Source organism: Salvelinus sp. IW2-2015, linkage group LG12 (assembly GCF_002910315.2).
Source record: "Salvelinus sp. IW2-2015 linkage group LG12, ASM291031v2, whole genome shotgun sequence".
Classification (NCBI taxonomy): Eukaryota; Metazoa; Chordata; class Actinopteri; order Salmoniformes; family Salmonidae; genus Salvelinus; species Salvelinus sp. IW2-2015.
Genome location: NC_036852.1, coordinates 887,217 through 909,208, shown reverse-complemented (window position 1 = coordinate 909,208; position 21,992 = coordinate 887,217). Strand labels below are relative to the sequence as shown.

At 44.2% G+C, this 21,992-nt stretch overlaps 2 protein-coding genes across 2 annotated transcripts; both read right to left on the bottom strand.

Moving 5' to 3' along the window:
- Positions 1–920: 920 nt before the first annotated feature.
- Positions 921–8,866, bottom strand: LOC111970848 (transcription factor Sp3). The gene is given in 11 exon segments (XM_023997563.2): positions 921–3,074; positions 3,192–3,256; positions 3,258–3,330; positions 3,333–3,385; positions 3,614–3,803; positions 3,904–4,105; positions 4,205–4,399; positions 4,694–5,260; positions 6,563–6,796; positions 8,329–8,426; positions 8,685–8,866. Coding segments are annotated over 10 exon segments (1,905 nt in total). The 5' UTR covers positions 8,398–8,426; positions 8,685–8,866; the 3' UTR covers positions 921–2,817.
- A 492-nt stretch (positions 8,867–9,358) lies between these two features.
- On the bottom strand, positions 9,359–19,859 carry LOC111970849 (obg-like ATPase 1). Its single transcript, XM_023997564.2, has 11 exons — positions 19,750–19,859; positions 18,821–18,918; positions 13,852–13,995; positions 13,576–13,703; positions 13,142–13,317; positions 12,823–12,903; positions 12,616–12,713; positions 12,145–12,285; positions 11,958–12,054; positions 11,743–11,865; positions 9,359–10,618 (listed from the first exon to the last, which is right to left on the bottom strand). The coding sequence occupies exons 2-11, from the start codon at positions 18,916–18,918 to the stop codon at positions 10,511–10,513; spliced, it is 1,194 nt and encodes a 397-aa protein (XP_023853332.1). The 5' UTR covers positions 19,750–19,859; the 3' UTR covers positions 9,359–10,510.
- Between the last annotated feature and the right edge of the window lie 2,133 nt (positions 19,860–21,992).

Sequence of the window (21,992 nt, the reverse complement as noted above, 5' to 3'; positions counted from 1 at the left end):
TGATGTTCTGAAAGAGCTGCAAAATCTGGACCCCTACAAATCAGCCGGGCTAGACAATCTGGACCCTCTCTTTCTAAAATTATCCGCCTCAATTGTTGCAACCCCTATTACTAGCCTGTTCAACCTCTCTTTCGTATCGTCTGAGATCCCCAAAGATTGGAAAGCTGCCGCGGTCATCCCCCTCTTCCAAGCGGGAGACACTCTAGACCCAAACTGCTATATCTATCCTACCCTGCCTTTCTAAGGTCTTCGAAAGCCAAGTTAACAAACAGATCACCGACCATTTCGAATCCCACCGTACCTTCTCCGCCATGCAATCTGGTTTCCGAGCTGGTCATGGGTGCACCTTAGCCACGCTCAAGGTCCTAAACGATATCATAACCTCCAACGATAAGAGACAATACTGTGCAGCTGTATTCATAGACCTGGCCAAGGCTTTCGACTCTGTCAATCACCACATTCTTATCAGCAGACTCAACAGCCTTGGTTTCTCAAATGACTGCCTCGCCTGGTTCACCAACTACTTCTCAGACAGAGTTCAGTGTGTCAAATCGCAGGGACTGTTGTCCGGACCTCTGGCAGTCTCTATGGAGGTGCCACGGGGTTCAACCCTCGGGCCGACTCTGTTCTCTGTATATCAATGAGTTCGCTCTTGCTGCTGGTGATTCTCTGATCCACCTTTACGCAGACGACACCATTCTGTATACTTCTGGCCCTTCTTTGGACACTGTGTTAACTAACCTCCAGACGAGCTTCAATGCCATACAACTTTCCTTCCGTGGCCTCCAACTGCTCTTAAATGCAAGTGTCTGGTTAGACTGTTTTCAGAAGAACTGCAACCAAAGACTGCTGTAACCAGAGAAGAATAATCTTTGCTGTTATCATACAATAACTAGTATGACACACACAGGCACACAGTCTGTCATTGGAAGGAATCAGACTTTAATTATGATCCATTTGAAAAAAGGTTTTACAAAAAGTAACATTCAAATTTTACACTTTCTTTTAAAAAAACAATTAAAATAAGCTTTTGATACAACAAAATTATTTATCTAAAGAAAATGGCTTCTATAAACAATGTGAATAGAAGATAATATACAGGTAAGTGGACGCTAAGYCATGCACATACTGACAGGAAAGATTACAATAACATTTAGAAATAATAATGGCATGATTGTTTCCTTTACAATGAGTAGCAAACTAGCAAGAGAGTGGGAACATTATAGAATTAGAATGAGTAGAACTGAATATTGCGATTCAGATTCTACCCTTCACCCAGATGTGTGCATTGGATTGGTAGAAAAATGTCTGGAGGAAGTTTCCACCATAATCCACTCCATTTAAATCCATGCGGGTGAGTGAACGAGTACACACTTCAGGAGAAGGGTAGAAAATTGGACTGCACTAAATGTTTTGCGTGCCCTGGCGGCCATATTTGATGTACCATTTGAAATGTTCAATGTACTGGTCAGTGAACCTCAACTGTTCCAGAAATGCAAAAATGGCAAGTTCAAAATGTTGTCACCATTTTGGGTGGGCAATTGAGAAATCAAGTCGATTTTCAGACCTGTGTCCTTTAACTCATTTTAATTCCATGGGTAGAAACCGATCTGAGATGCTTCCTTCTGACAAGTCCCAYACTAAGCTAGTCATAGAAACAGAATATAAAATGTGACTATACAACAAAAAGTTTTTTTTTAATAAAAACAAATTAAAAAACGAGTTAACTGAAGACACATTTGACTTGAGTAAGCACTGCAAGTGTGCTCATGTTGGCTAGAGTGATGACCAAAACATTCTGCTGTGGGTCAAAGTTTCCTTCAGGCACAGATCTAGGATCAGCTTACCCTCTCTAAATCCTAACCTCAAACATTAAGGGGGTAAACGCTAAACTGACCCTAGATCAGCATGTATGGCCAACTTTTATCACCAAATCAATCCAACCGCTAATAATGCTTCACCTGAAACCACAGGGCATGTCACATGACACAAGCTTTAATAGCATGAGGTCACATCACTTTCATGAGGTACAGGGCTGGAAAAAAATCTACATGGAAATAAGTGTCCACACAGACATACCTTTATTGGTTAGCAACGTTTCAATCAACCCAAACATGAATTTATCAGAACGTTGTTAACCAATAAAAGGTATGTGTTGGAGAATCAGTGTGCAAGCCCAACTCTAATACTACAAAGGTCTGACATTATGCAGATATTGGTTGTTATAAARTCTGTCATAGTGTTCTATAATAAAAATGTTTTAAAAAAAGTGTTATATCATGGCTATGACAGTGTTCACAAGGTCTTAAAAGGGTGTTACGCTTGTCGCTTCAGGTGAAGAGTTAATACACAGACACCCACACTCTAGAGAAAGCGACTGATGATTCAATATAATCAATTATTTCAATCAATCGCTCTAGAGAGAGGGCTACTACACTTTTCCTATTCCCTGCATCCTAACACAATTACATGATCTGCAAAAGCTTAAAAAACACATGCATCTCCAGCATTTTATACAACAGTATAATACAAAATAAGGCATTTCGTAGTGAGTATTCATGTTTGCGAGAGTGTGTGTGTCTGTGTGTGTACATAGTGACAACATTGAATGTAATTTGTTTGCCTGCCTATAAAAAGACTGCAAATAACAAACATAAAGTCATGATAACTCTTACTTAAAATATATATATATATTTGTCATATATATTTACGTATATATATTCATATATAAAAAAAACAATAAAAAACAAAAAACAAAGGGGGGGAGAAAAAAGCCCACACGGTCCCTGTTTATTGGCCAGTCTATAAGCCACGCCCTCATTCCATAACCTCACCGGGCGCCACGGTGACCAGCTGCAGAGGGATCTCCTGATTGCCTAGGAGGTCGTGGCCGCCAGCAGCTGATTGAAGGATGAGGGTGGTTCCGTCTGCTGTGATGATGGTGTCGCTGGGGGGCGGAGACGATGAGGAGGAAGCCACACCTTTTTTGTTCTGGTGAGTCTTTATATGTTTGGCCAGATGGTCGCTACGCATGAACCTCTTTGAACATTGTGCACACACAAACTTCTTCTCTCCTGGACAGAGAAAGAGGAGAAATTGAGAAAAAGAGGTAGAGAGTGATGAAAAGAATAGTGTGATGAGGGTAAAGGTTGTGTTATTGTACTGAAGATGGTGTTAGTGTGTATTCCTACCCGTGTGTGTCCGTCTGTGTCTCTGTAGCTCGTCACTCCTGGTAAACCGCTTGCCACAGAACATCAGTTGCAGACGAGGGCCGTTCTCCGCTGTGCCATCTGAGGTGAGCCCTGAGGTGAGAAGTCTTACCGTACACCTTCCACAGCCCACGATGTGACAGATATGCTGCTTCTTCTTACCTAGACTCGACCCTCTGGGGAAGGGGTGACAAGAGAGAGGGTTGGGGTCACAAAGTCAACTTCATGCAGTCATTGGAATTTCAATTGTCGTGGTTGAAACTGACCCTACTGTGTATAGAACCCGGTTCAACCACATTAACCCACTGAGCTAAAGCCTAGGATCCCCCTTTTTATATACATTTGTGTTAATATATTGTGTGTGTGTGTGTGTGTGTGTGTGTGGTTGTGTCTTTCCAACCCACCTCCCTCCAGCCTCTTTACAGTTGGGACAGGTGCAGGCGACTCTCCTCAGCCTCTTGCCCTCCCCGGTGGACATGTCCATGTCTTCGTCATCCATCTGGACACGCAGGTTGTTGAGGTCACTGGGGTTGAGGGTGGAGTCACCACTCAGCTGCCACTCTTCAGAGTCCGGCTCCTCCTTTATCTGGATGTCTGTGGGGAGAGAGAGTTAGAATTTGTGTGTGAGTGAGTGAGAGAGAGAAAGAAATAGAAAGATGGAGTTTGTGTGTGTATAACGTATGCATGTTCCTACCTGCAGGACTGCCGGCCTCCTCTCCCTGTGTGTATTGAATCCCTGGCTGTCCTATAGAGTTGACTGTAACAGTCTGGAGGTTAGGCAGGGTGATGGATCCTCCCTGACCCATAGAGAGGCCCTGGACTGGGGCTAGAGTCAGCTGCTGGCCCCCCTGGGCCTGAGGGAGCTGGAGGCCCTGCAGAGACTGGACCCCTTGGACCTGAGAGAGAGAGCGCGTTAGAAAGAGTTACACACATGTATGATCCCACACACCTACGTACGGTAGTCAAACAGATAAACACACACCCACACAACCTACCTGGAAGGTCTGCCACTGTATCTGTCCTGAAGCAGTGACTGTCTGGGCCTGGATGAGGAACGTTCCAGGGTTGACTAGTTGGACACTCTGGAGCGTCTGCCCAGACTGGGATAGATCCTGTCCCTGGGCCCCCTGGTTGTCCCCCGACAGCTGTAGGATGGGCTGGGAGAAGGACGAGGCATTAGAGGTGGACACCTGGATGAAACAGACTTAATTCAGTCATGGTATTTTTTTCAGCCATGCTCTTAGAACAGTGTCCCGAGGAGGACCTACAGCAACGTACATAGTAATATGATATGACCTGCTGAAGACAAGTTAAACAAGACTAGTAACTTTTTTCCTGTATCATGGCTCACCGTAATATGACTGTTATATGTGGTCCAATTTGTAAGTCGCTCTGGATAAGAGCGTCTGCTAAATGACTTAAATGTAATGTAAATGTGTAGGGCGCTGGGAATGAAGCCTAGGGAATTATGTCATATGACTGACCTGTATTTGCTGCAGGTGGTTGTGGGAGTTGTAGTTCTCTGAGGATGGGTCTGAAACCCCGGCAGACACGGCAGTAGCTTGGGTCAGAACCCCCGTCCCGTCGATGGTCTCAGGCAGCTGGGATGATGAGGTTGTTGGCACGTAGAGGTCTGGGTTACCGTTAGCTTCACTAACTAGGGTCGCTAGCTGTTTGGCTCCACCTTCCTGCCCCTCCAGCGCCTGGCTGCCCATGATCAGCTGACCATCGGTCGTCGTTGCTATGGGAACCGTCTGAGCGCCGGCAAGCCCTAGTGATTCGAGGTCTATGCTGTTGATAGGGAGGAAAGTTATGTTACCCCCCGACAGCCCCATGGGAACCGCGCCGCTATAGGTCGTGCCTCCGGCCAATGACACGCCCTGAATCTGCTGCATATGCCCAGCCTGCGTTAGGAGGTCAGAGGTTGTCGTTGTGGCAACGCTGATTCCAATATTGCCGTGGCTACCGTCCTGGATGAGCTGGATTTGGCCCGAGCCATCGTCCAATCCCTGCGCAGAGAAGCCTGCCAGAGTTCCATCTGAGTTGTGGATCTGAGGGATGACATAGAAGAGAGAGTTCAGCATTTGTGTGTAGAAAATATTATGTGTAAGGGCTAACATGATAATCGACCTGGTAATGGACATTCCGCTAACAGAGGTGTGCATGTGTGTGAGTGTACTTGCAGATATGTGCATGTATATACACACACACACTACATGGCCAAAGGTATGTGGACACCTGCTTGTCGAACATCTCATTCCAAAATCATGGGCATTAACATGGAGTGGGTCCCCCCCTTTGCTGCTACAACAGCCTCCACTCTTCTGGGAAGGATTTATACTAGATGTTGGAACTTTGCTGCAGTTTTAGCCATAAGAGCATTAGTGAGTCCGGGCACTGATGTTAGGCGATTAGGCCAGGCTCTCAGTCGGCGTTCCAATTCATCCCAAAGGTGTTCGATGGGGTTGAGGTCAGGGCTCTGTGCAGGCCAGACAAGTTCTTCCACACAAATCTCGACAAACTATTTCTGCATGGACCTCACTTTGTGCACGGGGGCATTGTCATGCTGAAACAGGAAAGGGCCTTCCACAAACTGATGCCACAAAGCTGGAAGCACAGAATCGCCTAGAATGTCATCATATGCTGCAGCGTTGATTTCCCTTCACTGGAACTAAGGGGCCTAGCCCGAACTATGAAAAACAGCCCCAGAGTATTATTCCTCCTCCAAACGTTACAGTTGGCACTATGCTTTTGGGCAGGTAGCGCTCTCCTGGCATCAGTCAAACCCAGATTCGTCCGTCGGACTGCCAGATGGTGAAGCGTGATTCATCACTCCAGAGAACGTGTTTCTACTGCGCCAAGGTCCAATGGCAACGAGCTTTACACCACTCCAGCTGACGCTTTTCATTGCGCATGGTGATCTTAGGCTTGTGTGCAGCTGCTCGGCCATGGAAACCCATTTCATGAAGCTCCCGACGAACAGATCTTGTGCTGACGTTGCTTCCAAAGTTAGTTTGGAACTCGGTAGTGAGTGTTGCAACCGAGGACAGACAATTTTTACAGTTGACTGGGGCAACTCTAGCAGGGCAGAAATTTGACAAACTGACTTGTTGGAAAGATGGCATCCTATGACGGTGCCACGTTGAAAGTCACTGAGATCTTCACTACAGACCATTCTACTGACAATGTTTGTCTATGGAGATTGCATGGCCGTGTGCTCGATTTTATACACCTGTCAGCAATGGGTGTGGCTGAAATAGCCGAATTCACTAATTTGAAGGGATGTCCACATACACTACATGGCCAAAAGTATCTCCATATGTGTGTGTGTGTGTGTGTGTACAGTACACTACCTGGTATTGTATGCTGGACACTCCGTTGGCTGAGCCGTCGTTTCCAGATGCTGTGACGTAGATGGGCTGACTGTCCATGTTCCCGATAGGGAGAACATACTGGCCGTTAGAGGTCATCATGCCAGAGTTAGGAATGTGGACGACTCCCTGCTGCGCATCCTTCCCMGTAGAGACCGGGGTTAACAACTCCCAACGGTCTGAACCTGTTAGCTGGATGGCGGTCATGTCTGTGGTCTGACAGAGAGAAGACACACACACACACATTCATAAATTATTATTCAGATTCACTGTTGAGGAATGAAAAAAGTTGATCTAGTTACAGATATGTAGAAGGCATTGGTCATAAGTCTTATGCTGTTGCATTGTAGTTCACAAAGAATATGAAGCAAAATATTGATTTGGAAATTACATTTCTGTACTATCTGAGACGAGAGCTGGAGGTACAGAGACAGATACCAGGGTGTAGGCTCCACACTGTGAATAGGGCAAAATGACATGCAGTATGGTTTGATATCACAATACAGTGTCAGTAGACAAGACAATTATTGTGGATCTTGTTAAAATAGATATCCTATATTATAGGTATCTGCAACATTGGACTAGTAATAATACAGTAGTATCAAGACATTTCACTTACTAAGGCAAAAATGTCACAACATGAGAAATCAACCATGAACCTAAATATTTCTGAATCCGCTATACAGACTTTGGCTTAGCTAGGTGGTTTGATAAGAAAGGATCTACACTTCCTCAAGCATGTAACGCACCTACCCAATTCAGCACAGTATATTCTGACAGGAGAGTTTTGTCAAGAGCCCTAAACATTAACATGCATCGCTTGCGGTACGTTTTTGGAAACATAACGTTCCGTACAGTATCTTTCATATCAGGAAGACTTTTTATTTATGGTTTTGAACAAAAAGGTTAAATTACTACACACATTTTATAGGATTAGTGTTCCCACACGGCCATTTCTCCATGTTACATCGCTTGTTTACAAAGACAGAAGTAGCGAGTTCCGAACGCTAATTAGCGAGTTCCGAACACGTGTGTATGCATAACTGGGGATGAAGTGTAGTTCATCAACTGGAGGCACACAGTTTGTCGATCTGTGCAAAACTGCTACAGTTAGTATATATTTTTTTATTTGAAAGATATCTTTCACATCAGGGGGAAATTAAGGCGGATATCAGCATATGTTTTGAAAACCACTTTGAAAGCAATGTTTGGCGTTTCTAAATGTTAAAACACAGCTTCGGAATTGTGGAGCCAAATGTGGGCGAAAGTAACAGCTGAACAGCCTACATAGGGAGAAGGGTTTTCGAGAGTTAGTCACCACAACTAGACAAAAATCATCGAAGACTCCCTTCTATCATCCAACGAATACAGCTAGTATGGCTAGACAAAATACGTAATCGCTACAACATGGGCGTGGGGGGAGATATTTTGTAGTCCGGTGCAGACTCCCACATTCTCTGTTCGGTTTCCCCACTCACCCCTCCTTTCCCCCACTGTACCCCTCTAGCCCCAGGTAGACGAGCTAAATATCGGCGACCTGACCAAGTGACGGGCTGTGTCCTACCCACTATGGGCGGGTTCTAGAGGGGTAAAGTGGGTGGCCGTTATAGCGGGGAACACAGCAGCGGAAGTATACTAGCTTTACACCCCCTGCAACATTTAAAACGTGTGAACTTCTAGCTAGCTAAAAACATCACACAGTAGTAGCTCGGAGGAGTCGAAATACGAGATAGAATATGTTGGGGTACCTGGTTTTCCGAGGCTCCGCCGTGCTGTAGGAATTCGCTTTGACTGCCTTCCACGTCCGCGGTAGCCATTTCCTCTTGTTTCAAATGTTGCTCTGGCGCTAGCATGGAGAGAAAGGAAAATTTAGCAAAACACTACATTTCTCACATGTTTCTGCTCCTAAAAGGCTGCAAAGAGACAACAAACTTCAGTCGATGAAGAATAAACGGCAAACCTTAACTTTGCGACAAGGTTTCAAGGCTGATTTCGACACAGATTGAATGTTTACTTTTGTTAACTAGCTAACTACCTAGCATAGGTCTCCTGCAAAAGATTAAAAGACGCCTGCCTTGCTATCGGTTGTAACGTACAAACTCACCGGTTGGTTGATGGGTTAAATGTTATGTACCAGTCATATCGTGAATGGTAATAATCGAAAGATTATCTGATAAACTAAACTCCGAACATGATTATATTTTATCAAAGGCGGGCTTGTGTTGATCGGTGAATTCGGGTCGATTTTTTTCTATTTTGATTGACAGTGAGGGAAACACAAAAAGGGGGGCGCTAGCAACGTAACAGGAAGTCCCGCCGTTCTTCTCAAAATTGATTGGTTAACTCTGGGGTTTGGTGAGACTTCTATGGCCAAGCGATATGTCCGTCATTTTTATGGGATATCTGTTTCCTGTTTGTTTTTAGACAAGAACCTCATATCTGGGAATCTATGGTTGAAATTGAAGAGCAGGAAGTGTTGGGAAAATGGCAAATGTAATTGCAGCAATATTTATTTTCATATTAATGTATCAGCATATTCACCTTGTTACACTACTAGCTGGCTAACATTGCAACCAAGCTCTGTTATATTTAAGTGCGGTGATCGTGAACATCTTGGCTACATTGTTCTGTGAGGCTGCCAGCAAGACGTTGCTCATTGCCTCTGCTTTTTGTAAGGAACTGCTTCAGTTATGCTGAAAATGTTCAAGTGTACGTGCTGGGAAATAGTCATTGCAACATGGAATATTTTTTGCATGAACCAAGACGCAGACTAGTATGTCACTGTGCATGTCATTTATTTTGCAGTATCAGCATGTTCCCCCAGCCTGTTACAAGCATCCCCATCAAAATACACGCACATGAACACCCATCAATTAAGACACATTTGAACACAACGGAATCTGTTGTCTTGTTTTATTGAGTGTATTGTTGACCCATTTTGTGGTTGCAGTACATGCGTTTCCATGAAAATGGTTGTCAGGCCTGGGCCCAGTTGCATAAAACGTATAATTTCCCCTTGCCTAAGGGAATTGGAGTGTTACATAGAGTCCCTCGAACAATTTCCGTAGGTAAGGGCATACTTAAATGGGTTTTATGGTAGTTTGAAGGCATGTACTGTATGGCAGATATTGTCTGGGTACCATGGAGACAACCTGATTCACTGACTGTCTCAGAGATTGCGTTTTTTGGGAGGAAGATTAAACTAGAACTTCTACATTCAATACAGGATAAAGAAATGGATTCAGAAGATAAAACATTTATTTTAGTAACTTTTTTCTCAACTTCTATCAATTTCTAGCACGTCAAGCTAACTTAAGAGTAGGTAGCTTATTTGCCAGCTAGCTGTGTAGCCATGGATTGTGCACCTTCCATTGTTAAGCTAAGTAGCAAGCTAGCTAGTTTATGTTTTCCTTTTGTAACGAAAGCAATATTCACCTCCACAAATATGTGGCCAGGGGTGTCAGAAGACTGATTTATATCTTCCTCTTATTCACAATGTGGCTGCGATGTCTGGTGGGCAAAGATATTGATTTAATATAATAGTGTATGGGTAGGTGCGATAATCAGGGTCCCAAGCTAAAAGTCACGTAGGTGGTTTCTGGTCAGGCACGGTCAGAGATGCCTACTTTACTTAAAATAATAATAATGGTCCCTCCATGTTCCGATCAGTCCTGACTAGGGCCCAGAGTTTTTCCTGACAAAATATCCTGACCAGAAAACACTTTAGGACCTGGTCAGGACCTCAATGGTTACAGTGTGCACTGGATTTTCATCCTACCATGCATAGAATTAATCAATCATTCTAATTCTATCTTCCCATTCATAATACCAGGGAGAGGGGAGAAAAATCAGCAGACACTGTGGCCCTCGAGGACAAATTGAGACGGGACACAAGAACCCTGTGTTATTGTACTGGTCGCATTGGTCCCATCACTTCTTCGCCGCCTTGGGTGCATTGGGTGTGTTGAATTTGAAAAATATAATGTCTCCGTCCTCCACGATGTAGGTCCTGCCCAGCTGCCTGTACTTCCCAGCAGCCTATGGGACAAATCAAARCAGAAAAACTTTATACAAAGTAATTTAGCAAGTTTAGTTAATGTCACAAGTACAGTGAAATGCCTTTCTTGCTAACTCTAAACCCAACAATGCAGTGATCAATATAGTACTAAAAAATAAGGTAGAACACACAAATAAAAATAAGAACACAAGAAAGTAAGAAGCTATATACAGGGTCAGTTCCAATACCATACTTACAACGTGCAGGGAAATTGGAGCGATACAGGTAAATATGTATATGGGTAAGGTGACTAGGCATCAGGATGTATGATAGAGTAGCAGCAGCGTAAATTAATATTATATTTGAGTGTGTATAGAGTCAGTATAAAAATGTGTGTGAATGTTGTGTGCTGGAGTGTCCTGTGAGTGTGCATAGGAATAAATACAAGGGCGCCTACTTCACGACTACGCATGTGTGTGGACCATTAAGTGCTTAGTGACTTGGACCCTGAGGAACTTGAAGCTCTCGACCCGCTCCACCGCAGCCCTGTCGATGTGGATGGTGGCGTGCTTGCGCTCGAGTCAGAATAACATTTATTGTTGATGAAGAGGCACACCTCTCCCCCAATTAATTTTCCTGAATCTACTGTCCTGTCCACTCTGTGAATGGAGAATTCATCCAGTTGGATAGCCATGGGGGGTATCTTGTCCAAAAAGCAATGTTTCAGAAAAGTAGAGAATATTGCAGTTACAAGTCTCGTTGGTAGCAAATCCATGGTCTAAGGTCATTAATTTTACTATCAAGTGACTGTACATTGGCCAGCAGAATAGAGGGAAGAGGTGGCCGCTTTTCCCTTCGCCTTAATCTCACCAGGATTCCCCCTCTGTAAAGCCAACATTTCCTCTTGGATACCCGGAAAATTGAGGCGGAATTACATTAAGAGCCCACAGCAGATGAGTCGAAGTTGAAGCCAGAATTGGGCTAAGTAACTGCTGATATGATGTTCAAAAGTTATTGTCGGTTATAAGAAATGACAACGGATACACTTCGTGAAAATAAAGGAAAAATAAACGCCCCAAAAAACTTTTGACAAGTACTTATGGCATGCCATCACACACACCCATGACAGTATCTCTCAGCCTCAGACAAGTACACACAKACACACCTTGACAGCATTCTCGGTGCCCTCTTCTTTGAAGTCCTGGAACTTCATGACTTCTGCCATGATGAAACCTTTCTCAAAGTCAGTGTGGATCTTCCCTGCCGCCTGGGGCGCCTTGCTGCCTTTCTGTAAGACAGAGAGGAGTAATACATAACGCTTTGATAGTCACACCCACACCTCATTGTGGGAGAGAGATAACCAAACTGTGTGTCTCTTACCCTGACAGTCCACGCTCTAACCTCGTCTGGTCCCGCTGTGAAAAAATATTCCAACTGCAGAGCTGCATAGCCCGTCTTAATGATCTTAGTCAGTACACTGCAATACACACACATGTACAGTTATTAAGTTAACCGCTTGCAATATCATAAAATGTGTTCATTGTGTTTGATCTGTCCGTGTGTGTACCTCTGAGTCTTCGCCTCCTCACAGTATTTGTCCTTCTCCTCGTCGGTCATGTCCTGTAGTTTGGCCTCAAGACCTCCACTCACTGGTATGACCATAGCTCCTGGGTCATGGGCATCGACCCACTCCTTAATCTTAATTAGCCTGGGAGAGAATGTATATTTAAGAGAAAACAATCCTATGTATTTACATAGAGAAAAGATCCTCTACATTAGAAAAACAAAGTTGATTTTTGATTGAAGTTGCTCTTTAATAAACCAAACATTATCAGGGTTTTTTGCGCATACAAAACTGTCAGTGTTTATTCTGCACAAAATGCCACAACCACAAAATAAACCCCTGCTGCAAGCAAAGTTCAGACCCTCAAAAAGTAGCAGTTCAGCTCCTCAGATAATGGTTGCCAGGCATCACAACCCAAATAACGTAAGATTTAGAAAGCAGGAAATAAGGAATTAAGAAAGAGAACCCACTGACCACTTGTTCTTTTTCCTGATGTAGTCCTTCTCTGAGAGGTTGACCAGATAGATCATGGGCTTGGACGTGAGGAACAGGTATTTGTTCAGCACATCGATCTGCATAAACACACACACACTGGGTTAGATGTGTGTGCTGGTATACAGGCCCATGCAACTAATGGTACTCTGCTCCCTCTCTTTTGTGAGCACACACACATAGTCGTACCTCCTTCTCGTTCCAGTCATTGTAGAAGCGGACATGTTTCTTCTCCTCCGAAATCCAGTTCTTTACCTTCAACATGATGTCCTGAGTGAGGGATGAGGGAAGAAGGGAATGAAAGGAGAGAACATGAGTAAACAAATGCTGAATTCTGATTTTATCTGTGGCCCCTTCTCCCTAGGCACGCCTGTGGGTCTCAAACAATCTATGAGAGGGCATGGAAAAGTGTTTCAAGCGCTTGAATCAAGCCCACATACACAACTTCAGACCTCAGTCTCAGACCCAATAGGGCACTCATCAACCACCCCACACACACTCTACTCACGTATTCAGGTTTGAGTTTCTTGTCTCCTCCTCTGACAGCGGTCTTCTCCAACTTATCTATGATTGGTCCAAGAGACTCCTCATCCTTCAGCCGTAGCTCCTCATGGATTATCTCAATGTCCCTCACTGGGTCCACATTACCCTCCACATGGATGATGTCCTCATCCTCAAACGCACCTACACAAACAGAAACACACATTTATGTCCAGGTTACGCAATGGTGCTAGACTTCACAAAGCTGCTAAAATAGGAATGGAGTATACTGTTGTTGTTCATGCACATCTGAACTGTGCTATCACCGAGTAGGTTTGAGTGCCCCATTGATTAGAATGGAAGCATCCCTTGCTTGCGGATTTAATGCGAAATGTACACCAGGATTACAGTGTGTGTTTGGGTGTATGTGTGTGCGTTTCTGCGAGTGTGTGTTAAACTCACGTGTCATGTGGAAGATGCCGTCGCAGGCACTAATGTGAGACAGGAAGGCGTTGCCCAGTCCTTGTCCAGCGTGAGCTCCTTTCACCAGCCCAGCTATGTCCACCACATTCAGAAACGCTGGGACTTTACTGTCCAATGAGACAGAGAAGTTACACACACACAAACTTGATGTACAGAGCGTTTACTCATACACACATTTCCAAGGCTTGTGGAAGGRGCAGAAGTAGTTGTAACGTTCTACATGAATGGGCACTCTGCTCACAAACACAACCCTACCTMAGGGGCTTGTGGAAGGTGCAGAGGTAGTCATAGCGTTCGTCAGGGATGGGTACTCTGCTCTCGTTGGGGTCGATGGTGCAGAAGGGAAAATTCTCTGCTGCGGCCTGGCTCTTGGTCAGCACATTGAAGAATGTTGACTTCCTGTAGACAAAAATTACGAGACAAAGTTTGTCACTATTCTACAGCCCAAGACATCTGCATGGTAAGGTCTACTGAACAACAAAAGCAGATACATTTGTCTAATTTGCACTGTAGTGACATGCAGCCACCACAGTTGCTGGAAAGCCAGAACAGCACAGGTTGGGTTGGCCCTAGGGTTGCAAAGGGACGGAAACTTTCCTGTAAATTTCCGGAATTTTTCCGGAAATTGTCCATGGGAAGTTAAGCCTGGGAATTTTGAGAATTTTAACTACATCATCTCCACCCCTCAACCAGTATTCTACAAGAGCACAGACACAAGGGACAACAGACCCACCGGTCTCTACATTGCAGATGAGCTAAAGGCAGTCAATGACCTTGGACCACAGAAGGRATTTGCACTGGTGACAGACAATGCTGCGAACATGAAGGCTGCTTGGTCTAAAGTGGAGGAGTCCTACCCTCACATCACACCCATTAGCTGTGCTGCTCATGCATTGAATCTGCTCCTCAAGGACATCATGGCACTGAAAACAATGGATACACTCTACAAGAGAGCCAAGGAAATTATTAGGTATGTGAAGGGTCATCAGGTTAAAGCAGCAATCTACCTCACCAAGAAAAGTGAGAAGAATAAGAGCASCACATTGAAGCTGCCCAGCAACACCCGTTGGGGGTGGTGTTGTCATCGTGTTTGACAGTCTCCTAGAGGGGAAGGAGTCTCTCCAAGAAATGGCCACATCACAGTCTGCCTATATGGACAGCCCCATCAAGAGGATACTCCTGGATGATGTATTTTGGGAGAGAGTGGTAAGCAGCCTGAAACTCCTGAAACCTATTGCAGTAGCCATTCCACGGATTGAGGGAGACGATGCCATCCTGTCTGATGTTCAGACTCTGCTTGCAGATGTAAGAGAAGAAATCCATACTGCCCTGGCCACTTCACTGTTGCTCCAAGCAGAGGAAACTACAGATCTGAAATACATCAAAAAGCATGAAGACTTCTGCCAAGTATGCTGGCAAGAGCATCCTGTCTGGTGCAGAGATGAACAAGGCCTATGGTGTCWTCACTACCGTTTCTCGCCACCTTGGCATGGATGAGAGCAAGGTTATTGGCAGTCTGGCGAAGTACACTTTCAAGCAAGGGCTTTGGGATGGAGATACTATATGGCAGTCGTGTCAACATTTCTCATCAGCCACCTGGTGGAAGGGACTTTGTGGATCTGAGGCTCTTTCCCCTGTTGCCGCCATCATCCTCCAAATCCCACCAACATCAGCCACCTCAGAGTGCAAATGGTCCTTGTTTGGGAACACACACACCAAATCAGCTGGGCTAGATAATCTGGACCCTCTCTTTCTCAAATTATCCGCCACAATTGTTGCAAACCCTATTACTAGCCTGTTSAACTTCTCTTTCGTATCGTCTGAGATCCCCAAAGATTGGAAAGCTGCCGCGGTCATCCCCCTCTTCAAAGGGGGAGACACCCTAGACCCAAACTGTTACAGACCTATATCTATCCTACCCTGCCTTTCTAAGGTCTTCGAAAGCCAAGTTAACAAACAGATCACCGACCATTTCGAATCCCATCGTACCTTCTCCGCTACGCAATCTGGTTTCCGAGCTGGTCATGGGTGCACCTCAGCCATACTCAAGGTCCTAAACGATATCATAACCGCCATCYATAAAAGACAATACTGTGCAGCCGTATTCATCAACCTGGCCAAGGCTTTCGACTCTGTCAATCACCACATTCTTATCAGCAGACTCAACAGCCTTGGTTTCTCAAATGACTGCCTCGCCTGGTTCACCAACTACTTCTCAGACAGAGTTCAGTGTGTCAAATCGGAGGGCCTGTTGTCCGGACCTCTGGCAGTCTATGAGGGTGCCACAGGGTTCAAATCTTGGGCCGACTCTTCTCTGTAAACATCAATGATGTCGCTCTTGCTGCTGGTGATTCTCTGATCCACCTCTACGCAGACGACACCATTTTGTATACTTCTGGCCCTTCTTTGGACACTGTTAACTAACCTCCAGACAAGCTTCAATGCCATACAACTCTCCTTCCGTGGCCTCCAACTGCTCCTAAATGCAAGTAAAACTAAATGCATGCTCTTCAACCGATCGCTGCCCACACCTGCCCGCACGTCCAGCATCACTATTCTGGACGGTTCTGACTTAGGTATTTGTAGTTGTCCACATATTCTAGGTGTCTGGTTAGACTGTAAATTCTCCTTCCAGACTCACATTAAGCATCTCCGATCCAAAATGAAATCTAGAAATCGGCTTCCTATTTCGCAACAAAGCATCTTTCACTCATGCTGCCAAACATACCCTCGTAAAACTGACTATCCTACCGATCCTCGACTTCGGCGATGTCATTTACAAAATAGCCTCCAACACTCAACTCAGCAAATTGGATGCAGTCTATCACAGTGCCATCCGTTTTGTCACCACCCCATATACTACCCACCACTGCGACCTGTATGCTCTCGTTGGCTGGCKCTCGCTTCAGGTTAGTCGCCAAACCCACTGGCTCCAGTATCATCTGTAAGTCTTTGCTGGGTAGAGCCACGCCTTATCTCAGCTCATTGGTCACCATAGCATCACCCACCTGTAGCTTGCGCTCCAGCAGGTATATTTCACTGGTTACCCCTAAAGCCAATTCCTCCTTCGGCCGCCATTCCTTCCAGTTCTCTGCTGCCAATGACTGGAACGAACTGCAAAAATCACTGAAGCTGGAGACTCATATCTCCCTCACTAGCTTTAAGCACCAGCTGTCAGAGCAACTCTCAGATCACTGCACCTGTATATAGCCCATCCAACTACCTCATCCCCATACTGTTATTTATTTTGCTCCTTTGCACCCCAGTATCTCTACTTGCACATTCATCTTCAGCACATCTATCACTCCAGTGTTTAATTGCTAAATAGTAATTATTTTGCCACTATGGCCTATTTATTGCCTTACCTCCTTACTTAATTTGCACACACTGTATATAGACTTTTCTATTGTGTTATTGACTGTACGTTTGTTTATTCCATGTGTAACTCTGTGTTGTTGTTTGTGTCGCACTGCTTTGCTTTATCTTGGCCAGGTCGCAGTTGTAAATGAGAACTTGTTCTCAACTGGCCTACCTGGTTAAATAAAAGGGGAAAAAATTAAAAGCACGCAACAGGCCAACAGACCAATACAAGGGTTGAAAAATTGGTGGCCATCCAGGCAAATTTGAGGCTTTTTGAGCCTGACAACGAGCCAACCTCAACAAGGTTGGAAAGTGACAGTGAAGATGAGGCCTCAGAGTCTGATGTTCAAGAGGTGGACATTGAGGAGGTCCAGGGAGAAGACATGGAAGCCTGAGAGGAAGACGACCAAAGCTTTAGTTTCTAGACTATCATTTTACAGATGCATGTTGAAAATGTTTTTGGGAGATGCGATGGATCATTGGGGATAATTCAATATTTCCTTTCTTTTGTTGTTCATTGAAATCATCCCATGTGAAGAGTCAACTCAATTAATTAAAGTTCAATTCATAACTAAATAGTTTATTTTATTTCTATTGGAAGGATTTTATCATTTGCAATTATGTCTACTTATGATAAGGTAAAACGTTTATGTTTCTGTCTCCATATGATATGGTAAATATATCCAATGCAAAAAACATCTACATTTAAATGGTATTAATATTAATTTGCATACATTTCCATTAATTCCCCTACTTAGTCCCCTCATGTATTCCCTGTTCACCCACGACTGCGTGGCCAAACACGACTCCAACACCATCATTAAGTTTGCTGACGACACAACAGTGGTAGGCCTGATCACCGACAACGGCCTATAGGGAGGAGGTCAGAGAACTGGCAGTGTGGTGCCAGGACAACAAACTCTCCCTAAATGTGAGCAAGACAAAGGAGCTGATCATGGACTACAGGAAAAGGTGGGTGGGTTGAGAGTTAAGTTCCTTGGTGGCCACATCACCAACGAACTACCATGGTCCAAACATACCAAGACAGTCGTGAAGAGGGCACCACAAAACCTTTTCCCCCTCAGGAGACTGAAAAGATTTGTCATGGGTCCCCAGATCCTCACAAGGTTCTACAGCTGCACCATCGAGAGCATCCTGACCGGTTGCATCACCGCCTGGTATGGCAACTGCTCGGCATCTGACAGTAAGTTGCTACAGAGGGTAGTATGAATGGCCCAGTACATCTCTGGGGCCAAGCTTCCTGCCATCCAGGACCTATATAATAGGCGGGGTCAGGGGAAAGCACAGAAAATTGGCAGAGACTCCAGTCACCCAAGTTATAGACTGTTTTTTTTGCTACTGCACGGCAAGCGGTACCGGAATGCCAAGTCAAGGACCAAAAGGCTCCTCAACAGCTACTCGCTGTTTGTTTGTTACCTATGCATAGTCACTTTGCCCCAACCGACATGTACAGATTACCTCAACTAGCCTGTACCCCCGCACACTGACTCGGTGCCCCCTGTATATAGCCGGTGTCCCCTGTATGTAGCCTCGTTATTGTAATTCTTATTGTGTTACTTTTATTATAACTTTTTTTTTTGTCTACTTGGTAAATATTTTCTTCTTTAACTGCACTGTTGGTTAAGGGCTTGTAAGTAAGTAGTTCACGGTAAAGTCTACACTTGTTGTATTCGGCACATGTGGCAAATATAGTTTGATTTGATATTCTCACAGAAAGTCTCCATCTCTGAATATTCCCCAAAATGTGCAATCCTAGTTGGCCCTATAGTGTGAATCATGATAATGATTCTCCAACGCCCTACCTTTACAACTATGGGAAACTAAATTGTAGTCATGTCCATACCCAACATTCGGCAATCCCACAATCCCAATCTTCAAAGAAGTCCCGAAACGTCCAATCAGCGGTGGTTGTTTTGGTCCTTCTCCCTTCTTTGGAGGCATCTGCAACAAAACATTTAGAAATAGAATTAAACACTTCATGCTCTTGAACCAAACAACTAAATTATGGGACATGCTTAATATCAACATTACATTTTTACATGGCTGACAACTCTATCAGACTCAGCTCTCACACCCCAGGGGTCAATTTCGGAAACCGTGTGCATATTGTTCCCTTTTACTCCGACAACGACATGTSACTAGTTTTTGTACGGATTACAATGGTTTACTACACTACCAAGGCTGGGTTTGCAATGCCACACAGTTGCCTTGAATTAGACCCCGTCGTGTGTAGTTGCGTCTGGAATACTTCTGGCAAAGAATACAGACAGCAATCTATACCCTGCGATGACTTGTCACATAGCTACCTAGCTAACAGTCATTTATCTCGGATAACTTCCCGGTTTCATATCGCTGGCTCAACGCCTACTAGCTACTCAAGTTGACACAAACGACAACCTAATTTGAAAAGACAGACGTGCCAGTTGGCACAGCTAACCAACTGCATAGCTAGAAGACAGCTAACTAGCAAACAGGCTAAAACACATGTGGAGAAGCTAGCTAGCTAGCTAGGTAGCTAGCTAGGTAGCTAGCTAGCTAGCTAGGTAGCTAGCTAGGTAGCTAGCTAGGTAGCTAGCTAGGTAGCTAGCTAGGTAGCTAGGTAGCTAGCTAGTAAGGAACGGTCCCATTCATTCTGCTTGTCAGCATGCTACCTAGCCAACTAGCTAGCTATGTCAAGTAACGTTATTGTTTATTAAAATAAAACGAAACATATCGCAAGTACGAAATATAACCAAATAAATATGTCTTTAGCGAGCTATATGTTCATATCACCTTGATTTCGGTCTATTTTTGGTCGGCTATCTACGAAACTAGATTTGGTTGGAATTTGTTCACACTGCTCCACATCCAGCGAAACTAGAAAAGGGTCGTCACTAGTTACCACAGCCAGGAAGTCATAACCCCTCCTAATTCTTCAATTAATTTACTTAAAATGTGATTTTCAACCTAACCTTAGCACTAACCTTATCAGTGTGGTTAACCTTATGCCTAAACTTAAATTAAGACCAAAAATACATTTTTTGTTTTCATTATTTTTTTTGCAATATGGCCAATTTTGACTTTGTGGCTGTGCTATATAGTGAAACCCTAGAAAAGAGACAGCATATCGGAAGTGTTTTGTGTCTCAGCATTCTCATTGGACGAAACCCTAACACGTAAAACGAAAAATGGAGAGAAACGTCTGCACGTTTGCAGTATGAGGTAATTGATTCAACATCGATCAGCCCGCGCGGTGGCGGTAATGCAATGTAATATTGGATGCCAATCTCCGTTAAACCCCAACGAAGAAGAAGATCAGCCCGAGCGGTTTCCACCATTGACACCTAAACGAGGCCAGATATACCTAATCTATTTCACTTGCTTTGGCAACGTAAACATGTTTCCCATGCCAATAAAGCCCTTTGAATTGAATTGATCCTTTTTAGGAGATGGGGAAATGGAGTGAATGGCGCTAGCTCAGAAACCCAACATTCGCTTAGSAACCGCCTGACGTAGCATGACAACGTGAACGCGATTGGTCAACAGTCTGCTGGGTGGGGCGTTAAACGTTCCCCCATTAATTGACCAATGGCATTCCTATCTTTTCCTTTCTCTAATATTAAATTAAATTCTAAAGGCTTTATTGGCATAGGAAACAAATGTTTACATTGCCAAAGCAAGTGAAATAGACAAACAAAAGTGAAATAAACAAAACATGAACAGTAAACAGTCACAAAAGTTTAAAAGGAATAGAGACATTTCAAATGTCATATTATGGCTATGTACACTGTTTTAACGATGTGCAAATAGTTACATTACAAAAGGGAAAATAAATAAACATATATCTGACAAGGCTTTCTGAAGGTTTCGGCGCCTAAAAACGGTTCATTCATCGGAGAGTCATTATCTGTTCACAATGAAAATTAGGGACATCTACTGGTCAACGATAAATAGCAGCGTGTGATTATCAGATTGACATTTTCTATCTCCACTGTTAATCAGAACTCCGTTGCGCAGAGGTAAATTATTGGCTTTAGTAGTCTAAAATCAGTTCGCATTTTACATCATGCTTCCCTTTTTGTCTTTAAGTTTACTACACTGAACAAAAATTTAAACGCAACATGCAACAATTTCAAATATTTTACTGAGTTACAGGTCATATGAGGAAATCAGTCAATTGAAATAAATGAATTGTACCCTAATCTATGGATTTCACGACTGAGATACCAAAATGCATCTGTTGGTCACAGATACCTTTAAAAAAGGCTGAGGTGGGGATCAGAAAAACAGTCAGTATCTGGTGTGACCTTATGTGGTCAGATGACACGGATGCTACACTACAGGACGGTTTTGCAGGCACAGACTGGAATATGTTCCGGGATTCATCCAATGGTATTAAGGAATACACCACCTCAGTCATCGGCTTCATCAATAAGTGCATCGATGACGATGTCCCCACAGTGACTGTACGTACATATCCCAACCAGAAGCCATGGATTACAGGCAACATCCGCATCGAGCTAAAGGCTAGGACTGCCGCTTTCAAGGAGCGGGAGACTAATCCGGACACTTATAAGAAATCCCGCTATGCCCTCAGACAAACCATCAAACAAGCAAAGCGTCAATACAGGATTAAGATTCAATCCTACTACACCAGCTCTGACACTCGTCGGACGTGGCAGGGCTTGAAAACTATTACAGACTACAAAGGGAAACCCAGACACGAGCTGCCCAGTGACGCGAGCCTACCAGACAAGCTAAATGCCTTTTATGCTCGCTTCGAGGCACGCAACACTGAAGCATGCATGAGAGCACTAGCTGTTCTGGATGACTGTGTGATAACGCTCTCGGTAGCTGTTGAGAACAAAACCTTTAATCAGGTCAACATTCACAAAGCTGCTGGGCCAGACGGATTACCAGAACGTGTACTGCGAGCATGCGCTGACCAACTAGCAAGTGTCGTCACTGACATTTTCAACCTCTCCCTGACTGAGTCTGTAATACCTACCTGTTTCAAGCAGATCACCATAGTCCCT